The 19,442-nt window shown below is 43.8% G+C and overlaps 1 protein-coding gene across 12 annotated transcripts in view; it reads left to right on the top strand.

The window, feature by feature from the left end:
* Positions 1 to 376: 376 nt before the first annotated feature.
* Positions 377 to 19,442, top strand: part of LOC108024630 (uncharacterized) — a 32,435-nt gene continuing 13,369 nt past the window's right edge. For 5 of the 12 annotated variants that reach the window (XM_044094905.2, XM_017094671.3, XM_044094915.2 and 2 more), the window contains exons 1-4: positions 377 to 504; positions 1,980 to 2,239; positions 3,135 to 3,969; positions 11,148 to 11,271. In XM_044094905.2, coding sequence (XP_043950840.1) covers positions 3,179 to 3,969; positions 11,148 to 11,271 — 915 coding nt within the window. In that variant the 5' untranslated portion in view covers positions 377 to 504; positions 1,980 to 2,239; positions 3,135 to 3,178. The other 7 variants (XM_050888502.1, XM_044094889.2, XM_044094868.2 and 4 more) reach the window with 7 other exon arrangements.

Below are 19,442 nucleotides of genomic sequence, written 5' to 3'. Positions count from 1 at the left end.
ACTCCCAGGTATAGTGATAGGAAATCTCAGGTTTCATTTAATAAGAAAATGTTTTATAATTAATTAAAATAATTAAAATAAAGGAGCGGCGAGGCCTTTTCCCAGGTGGACGACTTCCTCCTAAGATATAATAAGATATTTTTTTCCAATTTTTAGAAAACCTTTAGTTTCCCGCCAACATCGATGTTTAAAAGGAAGCATCGATATTTATATATCGACCAGGGCTTTAAAACTCTAGACCCGATTACGCCGAAAGTTGATGTGAAGTTCCGATAACACATCGACATCTCTTCCTCTTCGATTTCAGTAGGAAAACATCGATAACAGAGATGCTAACATCGGTGTTGTCCCATCTCTAGGTCACATCACAATTTGTTGTTGCCGCGGTCGGGAAAGTGCACGGAGTTGCGGTCGTCGGTTGCGTCGATTTTCCGTTAAATACAGCATAAAAAATTCCAAAACAAATGCGCGCACTCGCCGACGCCGAAAGCGCAGCGCAATAAGGTGTGTAAAAGGTCCAATTGGCCGGGCAAAAAGTGAATAAAAGTCCAAATTCGTAAAGTTAAAAGCAATTTTCGTGTGCGCGTTTGCCAATGCGAGTGATAGAGGGAGAGAGAGCGAGAGAGGGAGAAAGAGAGAGTGAGAGCGGGCCAGGCCAGAAAGAGAGCGGGAGAGGGCCATAATATTGCGTGAATCGAATCGAGCGACACAAAATTGTTGTAATTAATTCATATTTAATTGGCATTTGGCGTAATCCGAGTCTGTGCATAATAAAGCCCAAAACGAAGTGCATTCGTCGGCCGTCAGTTGTGTGTACGTTTGTTGTGCGTGTGTTTTGTAGCGTAATGCGTATTGAGGTCACTTTGTACATATTATAGCAGCAGCAGCAGCAGCGGCAGCAGTAAACCGCAGCATAGGCACGCGTGTTGTGTGTGTGTTTGTGCGATTGCCCAATACCCATACCAGTGCACCGAGATAGCCACCAATATTCGTTTTCATCCCACTGCCCAAGGCGAACAGCTGCTCTCCCCCCTCCTCCCTTGCCCTCTGGCTGGCGCGCTGATCGCCGGAGCAGAACCACAGGGCAGGTGGTGGTGGTGTATTGTCCACCGCGCAACACAAACAAACAAATAAGCACGCATTAATTATACTACTTAAAAAGCAGTCTGCAAATTGTGCCAAACTAAAAACACAGGCGGGAAGGTGAGAGAGAAAGAGGGAGAGGGAGTGGAAGGGGGAGCGGAGAGGTACAAAGAGAGAGTGGGGTAGCCGTGGTGTGGGTGAAGTGCCACCACCTCTCCCCTCACCCCCACAACCTCCCCCTCGCGCGCTCTCCCCGCTCTCTGTCCTGGTGTCTTCATGCTCCATTCACCTACTTTTACGCGCTCTGCGCTCTCTGCTCTCCACTCTTCATTCGCCACTGCTGACGTTCGTTTTCTGAATTCCAAATGAAGTCATGAGCAGATTGTACACCAGGAGAAATAATCAAAACAAACATTGAAATCGATTCAAAATCGCTTAACGGTTGCTCAAAATAACATATGCAATATGGCAATATGGTTTAATCTCGTTTTCTACGGAAGTATAGACCACTTTAACCTTGATATAGGGTCTCCAGATTATTGTAACCTAATCGAATATATACCTATACTTCAGCCAAAACGATTCCATAGTTGTTTATCTATAAACATTTAAGAGCAATTTGTATAAGAAAGGCAGAATTTTATTCCACAAAGAAAACGCCAGCTCTTCATTCCTAAGTTCATTTGAAATGATGATTGTTTCTTTTTCTAATATTTTAAAATTCTTTTGACATTTATTAAAAATAACTAAAGGTCGCCGTGTACAAACATCCAAACACACGCAGCAAAGCACAAAAGTCGCAGAAGAAACCGCGAATTCTTCAGTTCCATGTATATCTGATGATTGATTTTTTTTTACTATTTTTCAATTATCACAATAATTAAAAATAACTTAAGTTCTAACAGTTTATAGCCGTGTACAAACACCACAACGCACGCAGCACAGCACAAAAGTCGTTGTCGCATTATTACAGCAAAAATAAGCAGCCGAGTGGCATACAAAATAATAATAATAAAGAAAAAAAGTGAAATTAAGTGTTTTAAAAGAAGAGAAACCATAAAAACACGAACATGACATGGCCGCGTCTCGTTTACACAATAACTCAAAATTAATTTAATATGCTGGCAAATGAGCAAAGCGAAAAGCACGCTAAAAGGTGAGTGGCTGGCAGAACAGGGGGAAATAGGGGGCAGAAACTTAACAACGCATAAATAACGAAATACCGAAAGGTGCGGCCCACAATTTGTCGTTTATGCGATCGTCCAGTTAGCCCTATCTATTCGAGTGCGCATACGGGTTTACGACCTTGTGGGCTTGCCTCCGCTTCACGGCTTGGATGTGCGTGAGACGGCGGTTAAACCAGATTTAGACCACTTCCATGTTCATTACACGCGCAGCGCATAAACGCTGATTGGGCCTTCAATTCTATTTTTGCTACCTTTGTAAGTGGTCAACTTGCTGGCGGGAAACAAAGGCCGCAACGCAATACCATTCGATTGAACTCGAGGCCCTGAGTCAACCGAAAGCCCAGAGACAAAGCCCTCTGATGATGGTGTCATGCCCAGGAGATTTCCACTGACCAAAGCCAACAAAGGCTAGGAAGGGCTAATCTACTATACATTTGCTTAGGTCATTAGGAATGGATATATCTTTGAGAATAATATGCATGTCATTGAAATTCAGACCACTTCCTTCAAGATATATTCATTAAATCTCTTCAAAACCTCATATTATATCAATACAATGCAATGAGAATCCATAATTATTCCTTAAATAATTAAATTCAGACCACTTCCTTCAAGATACACATAATAAACTTCTTTAAAATCACATATTATACAATATATTATTTGAATTTTTAGATTCCTTCACTGACTTAGTCAAAAAAAAAGGCACATTGTAAAAGGAATAGTGATTATGCAGGATACAACTTTTTGAAACCTTTAATAGTACATTCATGCAACCAAATTCTATATAAATGATTACTCTCCAAACTAAAGATCCTATCATTGACTGTGATTAATGGTAAAATTTCCCTGTTCTCCTTGCAGGCCCTGAATCGCGAAGGAGCTCCTAAACGGCTGCTGTTATCGCCATGGCCGCCGCATCTGCTGGCCAGCAACAGCAGCAACATCAGCACCAGCACAAACTGAATATTGCTGGCAGCGCTGAGACAGTGGTCAGCGAGATGCATCACCAACAGCAGCAGCAGCAAATGTTGCCGTTGCACCAACATCAGCAGCAACAACAGCTCCAGCAGCAGCAGCATCATCAGTTTTTCCAGCAGCAACAGACGAAATTTGTATCGCGGGTCGTTACAAGTGCAACGGTGCAGCAGCAACATCATCAGCAGCAGCAGCAGCAGCAGCATACGCAACAGATATTACCAGCTGGCTTGGTAAATGGCAATGGCAGCGGCAACATGATGCAAGTAACCAATCAACTGCAGCAGCAACAGCAGCAGCAGCGAGCCAGTCAGCAGCAGCAGCAGCAGCAGCAGCATATATTTGTCTGCCCCACCAGCAACCAGCAACAACTCCTGCTGCAACACCAACAGCAGCAGCAGCAGCAGCAGCAACAACAGCAGCAACAGCAACAAACCAAACAGCGCCAGGCGCAAATAAAGTTGCCAATAAAGTCAACGGCAACGGCTGCAGTAACGGCGGCAACTGTTGCTGCTGCTGCTGGGGCAACGCATTGCATGCCGACAACCATTGCATCGCGTCAAATGAGTCAGAACAATCAGCTCTATGCCAAGAATGTTGCCAAAGCCAACAATGCCAGTAGCAATGGCAACAGGAAGCCTGCAACTACGACCACGTACAATGGAAATTTGGCCCCTGGCTGGCGTCGCTTGACCAGCAACAATGAGGTGGCCTACATCAGGTGAGCAGCCGAGGAATATCTGCAAATATCGGGGAGCATCTGCGGTTACAGGATATCTCCCCGTTGAGCACTCTTCACGGGGCCGAAAAGCTTGTTGATTCTGCGGCCGGGGGCTGTGTTCTGTACTACGGACATGACATTTACAGCACTTTGGGGGCCCGGGCTAAAAGTCAATCTGGTTATTGTCTGTGGCAAAGGCAAACGCATTCGAGAAGCCATAAAAATGTTCAGCGATCCCCCCTCTGCGGCACAGGAAATGCCACTGTCCAAGGGGTCAGAGATGGTGGTGGTGAAAAAGGGGGCCTCGCATGTTGTTGTTTAGTGGGCGTCTGGGGGGTTGCAGTAGTCGTGTCAGAAATGTTTTTGCAACCAGACAACAACTAGCAACCATCAACGACTCGGGGGTAAATATTTACCTGGCATTATCTGCGAGTTATCATCAAGCACACATAATTACAAACTCAAATAAAATGTTTACTCAGATATGCTGAAAGGCATCGAGTATGTGGATATATCTGCTTGGTCTGCCTGGGTACTTGTAATTGTTCTCGCTGTCCAATTTGCCTCAGGGCCAAAAAGGGGGGCTCAGTCTCTTTTTTTTTGGGCTCTGTGCAAACAGTTTGCGAGTTTTGTGGCCGTGTTGCCGATGTTGGGTAATTGTTGATTTTATAAGTGGCTGGCACTTCTGAGTGCTTGACTCCTCGGTGTCGTAGTCTCGTTCTGGGATAGTTTCCCTCGCAGCTGTTGCCCCGGGGCTCAATTGCCCAGGAAAGCAGAAAAAGGGTTGACTGGGCTAACTGCTTTTCGAACCACTTGCATGGATTATGGTGGCGAATTGGCAGATTGAAAGCTTCCAGGGGGCACATTGTGTTTGCTTTTCGAGTTCCAAGCCGAGATTCTCATTATGACAGGCCATCGTTATGATTATTGGGTTTTAGAACTCGACTCACGTAGCTGGTGAGGAGCGTCAAGAAGCTTATCCGACGCAGTCCATTTACCGGCAATGTCACATTTCACTCAGCCAGTCAGCCAGGCAGCTAGGCAGTCACTCTCTGGGCCATTACCCCGCCATGGAAGGACACACTTTGAGGGCACCGCTGGCTGCCACGTCCTCTGCCCACTGGTATTTACTTGTGCCCAGCGACGACATGACATCGTGTGTCAAGCGTTGTCATTGTCCACCACCAGCGGCAACTACAGCCAACTACAGCAGCTGCTGCTCATTTCCACGTTGCGTGTTGCTGCCGGGTTTCGCTGGGTTGCCGGTTGCCATTTGCTGTTTGCCCAAGCGGATGGTCGCCATGGCCCCCTTGCAAATTTTCGAGGCGAGCATTCTTTTTCGTGTTTCAGTAAGCCAGATAACCCGTCGGTGCGCCAGCCGTGTTGTCCGACTTTGGGTGACAGCAATTGCTGAAATTTTGCAAAAAATATATATTTTAGAAGGAACTGCAGAATAAAAGGGTGAAACAAGGGTAGCTACTTCTTTTGTTGTAGCTCAACCAGTTATTTGAAATAAGATATGGGGTCTTTTAGCTATAAGAACTCAATGAAATGTCAAATAAGTCCTAAAAAGTGCCAAGGGATGTCCGCAAGCTGATTAAAATCTTCTGGAATAAAACTAAAATGTCAAAGAGGCCATTTTCTCGTCCTCATGTTAAACCAAATAAAATTTTGAAGTCTAATTTCCGTTATTTTGTCCGTATTTTAAACTTCGTTTTCCTTAAGATTCTCTTTTAATTTCGCAAAGATGCAAGATGATTTTAATGTTCTGAAATAATTTGAAAATGTTAAAAGGCCTCTAGACCTCATATTAAATTAAAAGAAGGTTTAAAAGTCCAATGTCCGTTATAATGTCCGCAAGTTAAACTGCAATTTCCCCTAGTCAAAGAAGAGAAAACGGTCCCAACTCATACCTACATATATATTACTTTTGTTTTAACATGAGGTCAGGAAAACAGTCCTTAAGTGGTCTAATATGAACAGTAAAAATCCCATTTAATAGCTACATTTTTCTAGACCCCAAAACAGCTTAACCGGCAGCGCTGGCCCCATGAATACCGCTTCTTGTTTAGCTTCCGTCCTTGCAAGTTGGCTTCGTTTCGGCTTTTTCTTGGAAAGAATGTTGCACAAATTGTGTACTAAATCAATAATTGTTGCGCAAGCATTTAAATCTTGCTGCTGTTGCTGTTGCCCGTGCCGCAGTCGTTGTTGTTTGCTCAAGTGCTAAATGGCTCGGCGCAACGTGACATCGGCGGAGGGCGAAGTAAGGACTGTGACCGGGTCAAAGCCAAATGAAGTCAGGGGAGGACGCCCACTGTGCGGCAACGGGCGCATAAATCATAAATCCAAAACGGCAGCTGGAGATCGCCGATCGAATCGAGTGGAAACGAAAACGGGTCGAAGCGCCCCGCCAGCCAGCAAAATGCTGTAAAGAGCTGCAAAGAATGCGGAATAGTTTTGCCAGCGATTCAAGCAGTTTTCAATTTTCCCAACTAGCGCTTGGGTATACCTACTTCTATATGCATGTGCACCCTGCCACGAGGCCTGTTTTTTTCCCCGTTTTTCATACTCCCTCCTACCTCGGGATGAACCTTTCAGCGGACGCGTAGGTTGCATCAGCAGTTGGTCCCTCCTCTGTTTGCCTAGGCCACCTCTGCCTCCGCTCCATTGTCCGTCAGTCATTCAGCCGGAGTGGCAGACAGATAAAGAGTCCGACGGACGCACGGACGGAAGGACGGACGGACGGGGACCTTTGAAATGTGTTTATTTTACTCACATTTAGGCATTTGTTGCGAATCCGCCAGCTTAGCGCTGGCTCTCCGACTTGTTGACTTTGGTCAACGCCCACCATGCGAATTTGTCGTCGCTGATATCGTGGGAAAACCCCTAGGAAAGTTTTTAGCCCAAAAGCCGCCTTTGACTCATGGGAGTTGGTGATAATGAGCTTGAGAGTTGAGAATTAAACGTCAGATTAAGTTTGGCTGACTAACAGCTGTCTTTATGAAATGTTTCCTCAATTTCTATAAATAAAGTTGCTAAAGTTGCTAGGAATATGGACTTTGGAAAGTGATTTATTTTTAGTATTTTATAAAGTATTTGCTCTACGAAATAAGGGGTATTATCAAAGAATATCTTAGATAATAGATCCACATAGGGCTTATTAAAATGTATTTACTAGATTAGTGAATCGAACATTTGGAAAATTGATATTAATTGCCTTATGTATAATCATTTAATAAAAAATATATTGTTTTGGGGACTAAAGCTATTATGTGAGAGTGAAATCTATGTGTAAACATGGAATAATCCTTTTGATATCCTAACAGATAATAATATATAACAGATCAAAACTTTGGAGTAGGGTACTTAGAGCGTTAGTTCCTATAAAGGAAACGCCTTTGGCATCATCTTTTTCCAGCGTGGGCATGATTCATATTGCGATTGGCCGCGTTCGTTCGTTTTTCGTTTTTGTGGGCCGCCTGCTCCTCGCTTCTTTTCGCGTTGTCAAGGACATGACGGCACAAGGACAACGGATAAAGTCCAGGCCCAGAGGATGGCCTGCCTGTCTGTCTGTCGACCCCTCCTTTCGGGCAGTGGCCTCCGCCCCTGTCTGGCTGGCTTTGTGCGATAATTTTTTACAGTTTCATGCGCCACGGCCTAGCTGTGGCCCACTGCCTTTGGGCCCAGTTAAGTCGCTGTTGCCGTGCTGTTGCTTTTGTGTTTGCGCTGTTTGGGATTATTAATTTAGTAATAGGCTCGGGCCCTGCCGGAGGCCAACACCCAGCACCAATCCACTCGCAATCCCATTTGCAGTCTCAGCTGTCTGCACTCTCAACTCTTTTTCCTCCGCGCTCGAGGGTGCACTCAAGGTCACAGGGCGTAAAACTTTTCCACCTTTTCACACAGTTACACAGGGCCCTTTCAAGACGACTGCCTGATGGCGACTGGCGGATGGCTGATGGCTGACTGGCGATGGGCGATGGCCACTCCACAGCAACTCTCTGGCACTTGGCTTTTTGTGTGAGCAATTTATTAAATTATTTTAACTCGTTAGCCCAACGCCTTTCATGTTGCCACAGAGCGGGAAAGTGGAGTGGACTGGCAGGGATTGCAGGGCAGGGCTACCATGCAACCACTCACATTATTAGCGCATTTTGTGCAAATACCACAAAAAAAGGGAAGCACGGGCTGAAGAAAGAATTTAATGAGTTGCCGACTTATTCGTCTGCCACAGAGAGAACTGAAATCTTGGCTTACTACTGTTGCACCTTTGATGTCAATAACAAGTCTACACAAATTAAAGCTGCTTGGCCAAAATGATCGTATAATAAATGTAGAAAATACATATAAAAGTTTGAAATGTTAGAAATGAAGTATACTAATACCTATAATAATTACGAAAGTGGAAAACCTATAAAATATATCACACAAACTGGTATAAACCGTAATACTTTTAGAATTATTTTCATAATGAAATATTTATAAGGCATATTTAATGGCCTAAACTAGATGCAACGAGGTAATTTGAAGTGCACACAAAAATAACACGTTCTGTTGGGAATTCAGAACCTACTTGCTTTATAAGGTTGAAATGTTAGAAACTACTAATACTTATTATCACAACTAAAGTGTATAAAATATACGACACAAACTGGTCTAAAACTCAATTCTTATAGAACTAGTCTATCATAAGATGTTTATGATGCAAGACTTGAACTTTTGTTGGCCTAAATGGATTGCAATTATGTTTGCCCTGGCAACGAGGTGATTTGAGGTGCCCCTTGAGCCCTATTAATTTCTCGCCGTGCATGATGCCTGCTGCGTGTTTGCCCTGCTGCCCCAGCCGCCTCAACTGCGGTGGTAAGTGGCAGGCAGTAAGCAGTAAGCGGTATGCTCTTAAGCCTCTCGCCACGCCAGCTGCATACAAATTGAGCCATAAGCTTTTGGCGTTGATGATTCGCCGTCCCGCTCAATCGATTCGCCCGCTCCCTTTCTCACTCGGAGTCCTTCGTGATGTCTGGCAATCGACTTGCCATCGATTTTTCCAATCTCGAACGTGGCTCAGTCGCCCATCAAGCTCTGGGCCCTCGTAAGTAGTTAAAAATAATTAATAAAACAAACCAGAACCGGTCTCCTTCACCCCATTGATGATGATTATGCTGCGAGCCTGCAACTGGGAACTGGGAACTGGGACTGGGACTGGGACTGGGAACTTGGAGCTGGGATGATAACAGATGAGATGCGGAGGCATCTCCTGTTTGGCCAGCTAAAAGGGCTACTCAATTGACAATTCGCATACTCGTTTAACCCGTAACACGATTCTCGTTGCTGCTGCTGTCGTCCCTGTGTTGCTGCTGTTGATGTTGCTGTCGCTCAATTATATTCTTGTCTCTGCTGCTCGGTTCCTCCGGCTCCCATATACCTCGTACCATCTACCATCTTCCAGCTCCCAACTCGGAGCTCAGAGCTCACAGCTCACAGCTCCTGTTGCTGTCGTCGTCGTTTCATTTAATGCCCTTGCCGCTTTCACACTTCATGCATTATTCAGATTTCCCATACGCTCTTGAAACGTCAGCACGCTGAGAAAAATGCTAGGTTTGGGGGTGTAAAGGGTATTTAGGAAAAAATACGTTTTAAAATATTTCATGTTCAATAACATACCAATTAAAAAAGAAATACATGCTAAGAAAAATCTCTAAAAAAAATTAAGGTTCAGTTTTTAATAGGGGTTTTTCGAAATATCACAAATACTAAAAATAACTTAAAATACCAAAAAACGTTTTCCTAAATTATATAAATAATATGGTGTGTTTGGAAACCTATTTTAAGCGTTTTATGGGAAAATACAGTGTTTCGTATTACTTCTCGTAGTTATTTTCCTCTGCGGGGTTTTCAGAAATATAAAAATCTATTTTTTTGATTTTTATAAAATACCAAAAATACCTTAAAATACCAAAATCACTTTTCCTATTTTAAAAGCTGTATGGGGAAAAGCAGTATTTTGTAATACTTTTCGCAGTTCTTAGCATAACATTTCTCCCTGTGTGGACCTTCAGCTCTCCAGGGTCAGAGGAAGCGAGGGGCTGTGGCGAACTTGAGCCCCGGCATCAGTCTCTCGAGTACGAGTTCGAGTGCGTCAGCTCCCTTTCCCGCTTTCCTTGGACGGCGTCATCATCAGCGCCCTTGATTCCTTCAACGTGCTCACACTTTACAATTAATAAGCAGCTCCGATTTTTTGTGCCCCTCTGGTTTCTGTTTTTTGTTCTTTATTTTGCGTACGAGTGTTGTGTTTTTGTGGTAATACGTATATCGGAGTAACCCCAGCTCATGCGACAACACATTTATGTCGGCAGATTTGCGGTCATGCGTGGCCTGATTGGTGGGAAGGGAAGCGGTTTTTTGAAGGGTTAACTTGTGTGTTGTGAAGGGAAAACCGCCCGTTCCATTTCGCAAAAGGGGCTTGGCATTATTAAAACTGGATTCGCCGCGTCTCTTGCCTTCCTTTTTAGGCATTAAATGACCGAAATTTAAATCAATTTTTTGCCTTTTCATAATTTTTATGGCGCATAGGCGCGTTTTTTGTTTCGAATCGCTAAATATGTGCATATGGATGAGATCGTCTTTGTTCTCGCAGATGTTCAGTTTCCCCTTGTCGCAGATACTTTATATCTGTTGCGCATTTTCTCAAGACACGCAGCAGCCCTAAATTCCAGTCGCAGAATCCGAGTTCCTCAAGGAATGCCAACTGTATCATTACGAAAGGGTCGCAAATAACTCTATGTAGCGCAGGGGCGAAACCAGTTTGAATTATGCGCAGATCGACGCGCACTTATTTGCCTGGCGATCGCCTCTGATTGAAATTAATTTATGCGCGAATCACTTTACATTGTCATGTTAATGCCCATTATGCTAATGAGCTGTTAATCAAGCACTCGACCATTATCCATTGGCCTGCGCTAGCTAGTCACTTAGCTGCGGCTAATTGCCCCTGGGATAGTGGAATAGTCGCTGTACTAGAGTGGGTGGGTGCCTCTGGCCTTGGTAATTGCATAATTTCCATAAAACAAATTGTGCGTTTAGCCGGTGAATAACGGCTTGACTGGCCCGGCTTGTCCCGCCTTCAATTAATTAATCTCGCCCCTCCACTAATGCATTTATCTTTTTCACCCTTTTCACAGCCCCTCGGGCAAAACGCTGCGCACGCAGTTCCAGATCAAGGACTATCTGCTCACCCAGGGTACCTGCAAGTGCGGCCTGCCGTGTCCGCTGCGCCCCGAATACCTATTCGACTTCAATGCCCAGGTGAGTCTAGTGCAGCAGCTTAAAGAGGTGCTTACAAATACACACAATACCTAAGATAAACTGGGGATAAAGATTATTAAAAAGGGTGTTATAATGTCTTAAAATTCGGACTTTAAAAAGGTGTTATTTCACACTTCTTATTTTATTTGAAAAAGAAATAAAGACATTTTATATAGTACCCTTTGGAACCTCTTACAGTACTTTTTTAAAATATTTAAAAAAAGGATAAACCTTTGAATATATAAATATATTTATGATATGATATAACGTTCCAATGATACTTTATTGATTTTTTTTTAACTTTATAAATGTATAATATGATATCCCAATGATACTTGATTTGTTTTAAATGCTTAACTTTATATATGATATGATATGATGTATAATGTGATGTGATATGATGTATGATGTGATAGGATACGATATGATATATGATATAACATGATATGATATGATATTGCAATGATACTTAATTGGTTTCTTGATATGCAGACAATATGATATGATATTCCAATGGTACTTGATAAAATGGAATTGGGGGTACTTCAGATATAATTTCCCATAAATATGATCCCACGCCTAGTGCTTGATTTCACCTCTTCAAAGCCCGTAATTGGCTATCATTTTCCCAATATTGATTATAATCCCAAGAATTCTGTTCGTGTCACGATGACATCGCCAAACGACGTCTTGGACTTGTTTGTCTCATAATTGGCTGTAAATACCGAGCCATGAATGAGCTGAAATCCCACAGACGGGGGAAGCTACGGCTCTATGGCTATATCTATAGCTATACCTATACTAAATCCAATTGAATGCGCTGCGAGCTGACTAGCTGGCTGGCAAAAGGGGGAAACTGTTGGATTGGCGGGGTACTTTTTCGCCGAGGGGAGACTGTCGACTTTCACTGAGCTTTACTCGACTGCAATGTAACTGCCGCTGCTGCTGCGCCCCCTTCTATGGCCGCCTCATCGCTGGGGCTTCCAGATTAACGCAAAATATTTGTAAAACCAGTTTGACAACAAATCGACTGTGACGACGACGACGACGACGACGATGTGGCAGCGACGTCGACTGCATAATCACGGAGCAAACTGAGCCAACTGAGCCGATTCCCCATGACCATCTGCCGCTTTTGCTCTGGGGCAGCTCCAATTTGTATATATCTACCATCTATATGTTTTTCGGGGCCTGTATGAGTGAGTGGCAGTGGCGGTGCAGGGAAAATCGCAGTGAAATCGCCTGCAATGAGATTAATTTTCAACAACAAAAAACTGTTAACGGTAAATCACGCCCAGACTTGGACTTCTGCTGGCTGATTTTTTTCGCCCTGTCTTGGCCTTCTTTTTGTTGTTACTATATTTTTTGGCCCCCCCCGTCTTGGCTCTGGTTGTTCTTCTTGCAGGTCTTATTGGCTTCTGTCTCGCCTTTCGGCATTTGTCCGTTGTCTCCGAACTCGGAGCCCCTTCGCTGACTCCCCCCGGCGAGGTCATTAATTTGAGTTTATGGTTTCCCTTTGGTTTTTTGCGTGACGTTGATGCCGTCAAGCGCCAACGCCAACGCCCAGCCGAGCGACCGCGCTGGAGCCCCAACTCCTCACCTCCGGAGGGGGTCACCATCATCCCACCCGCGCACATTCAATGTCCTTTTAATATGCTCGGGCAAACTTTGAGCGGTTGCACGGAGGGAAAAAGGGGGATTTTTAAGAACTCAAAGTAGAATATATTTAAAATATTAAACTATACCCACAAATATTAAAAAAAGAAAGTTATGTGCTATATTTATTTAGATCTCTTGAGTTAGGTTATAATATTTATGGCTAAATATCAATTTAAAAAGCTTTTTTCTTCGCACAAACAGAACTGGTCTTCCTTATTTTGAAATGTATAAGCCTTTAGTGACCCATAAATTCTAGAGACGTCTATTTCAGACCTTTTCGTAATGACTTCTATTTTTATATCATCGAAATTGAACCTCAGCCAAGAATGACCAAGGTAATTGTCAGCAATATTAGCCAACCGAATCAATTTTTGATTTACTATAAAGCCCCCTTGGGATACCTTGATTGGTTTAAGCACTTATGCATTAATTAATTAATTTTATTATTTATCTTTAGCATAATAAACTTAATCTCAGTGCACACACACGCATTTTAAGTTGAACGCCTGAACCCGCCAGCGTTGATTGTCGTCTTTTGTTGCCTGCCTGCTGCTCCAGCTGCTGCGCTCCGTCAATCGATATTTCGGTGCAATGCACTTATAAAGTTGCTCATCCTTGCCTTAATATCAGCCCACCACCCCCCACCACCCACCAGCCACGCCCACTGGCTGGCACCACAAAGGAGCCAGCTCCTCACAGCTTCCATTCGAGTGCTAAGCTGAGCTGCGTATTATCAAAAGGCAACCGCAATTTGTTTACTAAACACTTCATTGTGCCACCGATAGCCTCACTCTTTCGCCTGGCCATTGCCATTCCCTTGCCCGCACCTTCTGACCACAAGTCGTTGCCTGAATGTGTGTGTTTTGGCCATAACTTTGGGGCTAATGCGGAGGAGTGGAGGAGAGGGCATGTTTTGGATTTCTTTATTTGCTGGATTGTCTTTTTTTCGCTTAGCTTTGTCTGCGACGCGTTTTGGCGCATTCAACTCCGCCGACGACCATTTCGTTTTGGCCATGATTGATGGCCCAGCTTGATGGAGACTACGTTCGCTGATTTGTTTTGATTACGGCCATTTTATGCTGTCGCCTTAACTGCCTTTCCTGCGCGATGCCAGCTTTTGAGGTGTGGTAGGTTAGGGTTTTCCCTCCATCGCCATTTGTCTTTCTCCGTTTCGCCACTCTGTGCCTGCTTTTCGGTGAAAGTCTTGGCCCCAGCAGCTAGACAAAGCGGCTGTCAGTCAATGGAGTTGGATTGCACATGGCCATCGGATCGCCTGGCAGGCGCAACTTGTCATGCGCTCAGAGGTCGGGCCAGCAAATTATGATGTCGTCTCTGGTAGTATATTCATGAAATGGTATCTTGGTTGGCTGAGGAGAGGCGGGGGCAAGCGACAAACTCTGAGTGTTTTAGTGGCTGCGATTGGAAAGTTGGAGCTGGAAAATAATGCCAAGTGGAGCAGAGAAGATGACGGACGGCAGACAATTGCAGCTGCAGTTGCAGACATAACTAGTTTTGAGTGGCCCGGCAGAGATTGCCCAGGTCTCTGAGACAGAGGCAGGCATTGAGAAATAATAAACATTTTTTGGTTATAGATACATTTTGCATTTTTAAGCCCCTATGACACTTGGTTATTAGTTTTCGTTTGCTCCGACTGAATTTACTGTTGTTGAAGTCCTTATCACACTAGAATTTTAAATATTCCTAATACGACTGTTTTTTTTTTTAAATTTTTAACTTTTATTACACTTGTTTCTTAACTATTTCTAAATCATACTGCAGAATTTTTGTTAAGGCCATATGACACTAGATTTTAAACTATTTCGAATTACTTATATACTTATTATACCAGATGTTTTAAACTATTTTTAACTAATACAACGTATTTTATATAAGACCAAGTGGCACTAGATTTTAGACATTTGCTAATTTTGTTAATTATTATTTATTGTTACCATTTATTTGTTAGACCCTTATGATACTAGATTTGTAACAATTTCTGAACTTTTTTTAAAAGTCAATACAATCTACCCATGATAATATATTATTAACTGGTTTTACGCTGGCTATTTATTTTTTTGTATACAATAGTTACTACAAAACCAAGCTAGTAAGCAATAAGGCCATAATCACTAGAAAAGTATATTTTTCAGTGCACTGAACAGCTAGGCCAATTCCAGAAATCCGAAGCCAGAGAAAGAAGTGCTTTCAATGGGCAGGCAAATGCAGTCGGAATAGGCCAGCCATATACATCCACTACTGATTGATGCATAATTTATGTACAAAATGGACCTGTAGACAACACGGCGTGTACGTAATATGGATTGCGTATACGCCGTGTGGTTAATTAGACATACGCATCGAGCGAACTACATGGTAATTACATCGCATTTGGCATTTGGCTGCGGGTCTTTAATTATCCCATATATAAAAGGCCGTGCACATATTTCTCCATAACCGCAGTCCGTGACTCAGATTTCGGTTTATGGCCTTTTAATGGGTGCTTCGGTGGGCGGCAGCAGGGGGCGACCATGACGCAGGCGGGCTAAACGAACGCTTTGTTGTCTGTGCCACGAACGGTTCTCAGTCAGTCAGCTGCAATTGTCGATAATTAAACAATTATTTACAATTGAAATTTTCAATTGCTAAGTGCAAATGAAAATGAAAAACCGAAAAGCGATTTTTTTCATTCTTTTTCGATAAGTGCGAGACAATTGAAATTGATTTTCCACCAGGCGTCCCCAATGGATTTCTATTTCGAGAGCATTGCACGCAGTCCCAGGCAAACAAATAAAACTTTGGCCCCAGTTCGTTTTCCATTCGCTCGCATGCAGCAAAAGCACAAAGCAACAGCAAAAGCAAAGGCATCTGAAAAAAGCAAGAGCCAAAGCTGAGCGCCAACAAGGCAAACAAACAAACTTGAGAAGGTCAGCGTCGAACGATGTCAGCAGCAACGTTGTTTCAAAAATTTACAGCTTACAATAAAAATAAAAGCAATATTAATTGTTGTCGTTGTTGCTTTTGCTGTAGCTTCTGTTTGCACAAAGCACGAGCACACGCACTCAGAATGTCAGAGGCGCTTGCATAAAGTATTCAATCCAGGGGCTCTCGGAAAAAATGTTTATTGACCTTTTTCGTGATTGCCCTCACTTACTACCTCCATATTTCATGAAGACGGGCTTTTAGGACTCAACACTGGGATTTTCAAGTTAAACACTACTTTTTAAGAGACCTTAAACTTGTTTTGAGCTGTCCCCTATTTGTGTATCGATTTCGATTATATCATATAGGGGTAAATGTATAAATTATAATAGAATAAATAACTTACTTTCCTTTTTGTGCCTCAACTTAAGGCTTAAGTTTAAAGTCAGGCGTTTAAGATTTAAGCTACAATTTTTTTTCAGACTATTTAAACTTGTTTTTAAATGTCTGTTATTTGTTTATCGATTTCTATTTTACAATACCTAGGACAATGATGATAAAATCTTATTGTTTATTAAGTAAATATGGCACAAAAGTTTTTTTCTTTGTACTTCAAGCTTAGGTTGAAGTAAATCGATTTCCATTAGCACACAAAAGTAAAAATTATAATAAAAAGCCTGATGTTTATCTGGCAAATGTAAATAAAGTTGGCTTTGTGTAGCTACCAAACAAGGCTTCATAAATGGGTCACCATAGAGAACTTTTTGGCCCGCCGAATGGTGTTTAACCTCCATTTTAATGGGGCCAAAGATTAAAAGAGGTTTCTTTAGTACCCCTGATATTACGATTCCCAGCCCTGAGAACGACTTGTGGCTCGATTACGCCCAGCTGACTTGAGCTGAGTGTGCGTGAAGGTTGCCCGCCAATCAGCGGCAATCCGCGGGAGCTCCGGGCTGTTTATTATATGGTATAGACATATGTGGTGCTATACCATACTATATGAACCATATATGGAGCGTATGGCGGTGTCAGGGCCAGAAAACGAAAGTGAGCCGCGAACGGCGGCTATCGCGGCACATTGTTTCGGTGTCACTCATTCATTCAGGGCTCTCCCCGGACTCCAGAGCCCAGACACCATGTTTCGGAGCCAGGGCAAGTCCTCAATCAGCAGAGACCCTCCTGACGCACACCGAATGCAACCAAGCACGTCCGTCATTCGGAGCACTCCTCCACCTCCTCCTCCCGGTGCTCCTCGGGATTCTCCTCTGAATTCTCGACAACTGCCGCTGCACTTTTCGGCCAATTTGCATTTATAAACATTTGCTGAGCGAGGCCACGGATACCGGGAGTACACGGAGTGCGAGGGCAAATTGTAGCAGACAATTTAGCATATTCATGGAACAACAACTAAAACAATTAGGCGGCAGGTGGCAGGTGGGATGGGATGGGATGGGATGGGATAGTATGGATGGCTTGGATGGCATGGGGCTGTTGTTTCCACCGATTCGCGCCGCATCTTCATCTTGCTTGTGTTTTTTCCTGTTTTCGGGGGTAATTTGCACGTCACTCGAATGTGAGCAGGAAGACCTGACTTGCCTTGACTTGACTCCACTTCGACTGCGACCTGGAAGAAGACCTCACCTCACTTCTTGGTGTCTGGGCACTTTGGCTGTTTTGGTGGCAGAAATTGAATTCCCGCTTCTTTTTGGCCGCGCGTTTTTATAGAAACTTCATTAGTTCAAATTTAATGTTGTACGCGCCGTGAGTAGACAGCGTGGCAAGGCCAGGACCTCGAGTTTGCGAAGTGCAACAGGACGGGACAGCAAAGGATAGGTAGGCAGACAGGTCGAGAGCCTTGCTTCACTGCACCGCTGAGGAGCGGTTGGCCAGGTGGGCTGAAGTGCAGATATACAGCCAGTTGGGCACCGAGTTGACTGGCCAAAGTTTTGGAACCACAGCAATTGAAGGGGGCCGGGGGAATGGCCATGGCGGAGAGTTTTCCATCTCATGACCAGGGAAAATTGAGTTGCCAGTTTAATTTTTTAACTGCCCCGAAAAAACGGATTTTCTATAAATCGATAGCGCAGCACTTTGTGGGTTTCGTTTATTGCAGTTGGAGTATGAAAATCAGTCTAAGATATTAAATTTGGGAAATATGGTTAGGCTATGAATTATTTTGCATTACTAAAATTGTGGTTAAACCAAAAGACCAGAAAAATAACCTCTTTACAGCCAATGTTGCTTTCTTTCAAACTACTTACCGCCAATTTCTCAATGTCAAGTTAAAGTTATAGTTTCTTATCTGCCAGGGAAAGTTAACTTATAGTTAAAATAGAAGACAAATTCGTTTATTCGATTTAACTTTATCATGAAAAGACGTGAAAAATAAACCCTTTAAAAAAATGTAGCCTACTTTTAAACTACTAACCGCCATTTTCTCAATGTCAAGTTAAATTTGTGTGTGTAGTTAAAATGGAAGGCAATTTCGTTTTCTAAAGTTAATTTTGTTTAACAGGTGGTCAATTAGGATTGGTCGTCCGATAAGTTTATTTAGAACTAACATGATATTGAGAAACTGCATATGAAAAGTTAACCGCAAGATACAGAATCTTAAGCAATATACGTTTTTTAAGGCAGACAGTGGCATTATAACGCCGTTTTGATTTGATTTAATTTCCGCTAAAAGCGAGTTGCTTTCACCCATTTTGTGTGGGCATGTACTCGCAGGGCTTCAGCTTTTCAATTTAGTTTAAATGTGCATCCTGCTGCTGGCTGTCCCTCCCCTTCCGCATTCCACTGGCCACCAGGAACCGACCGGAGAGTCGAGCATTAACCGGAGAATTGCACGCGCGCACGGCGACCGTTGAGCGATTTCCGTTGTGGGTTACGTCATGCACGGGGGGCGGATGGGTTGGAAAAGGGGCTGTCGGGAAAATCTTTCTGCAGTCCTGCAGGACCTGGGCAGTGGCGCTGGCCCTGGCGACGTGACTGAGCGATTACTCATATCCGGCAGCGCCGCAAGTTCCTGTTGTGAGTGCGCGCACAATTGCCCGAAGGAGGTCCGTGTCCATGGCCATGTCCATGTCCAAGTCCGAGTTTGGAAGCCCGGAGCACCCTAGACAGACCCCCCTCCTCCCCCGCGCCAAGGATTAAAGCTGCCCGCTCGACAGTCATTATGACGTTAATGAAAACCAACACCGACGACGGCGACGACGACGACGACGACGGCGTTGCACCTGTGCATGCTTCGCACCTGCACCAGCATAAGTCTCGCCCAGCTCGTTTGCATGTCGGCCAGCCTGGCCTGGACACCCGCTGCATATCCACCCCCTTCCGGTTTGCCGCCCGGAACCGCCCCCAAAAAACGCTCCGGCTGTCTGGCACACACACAGCACACACAGAGTTCGCTTTAATTTTCACAATTATGCATGCAAAAGTGCAATGTTTGTTGGTATTTCGCTGGCATTTTCGTTTGGCATTTTGTTGCGTGTTACACACACACACACCACGCCCCCTATTTTCCTCCCCCCGCCCTGAAATTTAAGCTCAGTTAATACGTCAAAAATGCAAAATGCATGTTTCCCCAGCATGGA

The sequence above is a fragment of the Drosophila biarmipes genome, chromosome 3R (genome assembly GCF_025231255.1).
Source record: "Drosophila biarmipes strain raj3 chromosome 3R, RU_DBia_V1.1, whole genome shotgun sequence".
In the NCBI taxonomy this organism is placed as follows: domain Eukaryota; kingdom Metazoa; phylum Arthropoda; class Insecta; order Diptera; family Drosophilidae; genus Drosophila; species Drosophila biarmipes.
The sequence above is the reverse complement of the archived record's forward strand: the minus strand, read 5'-3'. Positions and strand labels throughout refer to the sequence as shown.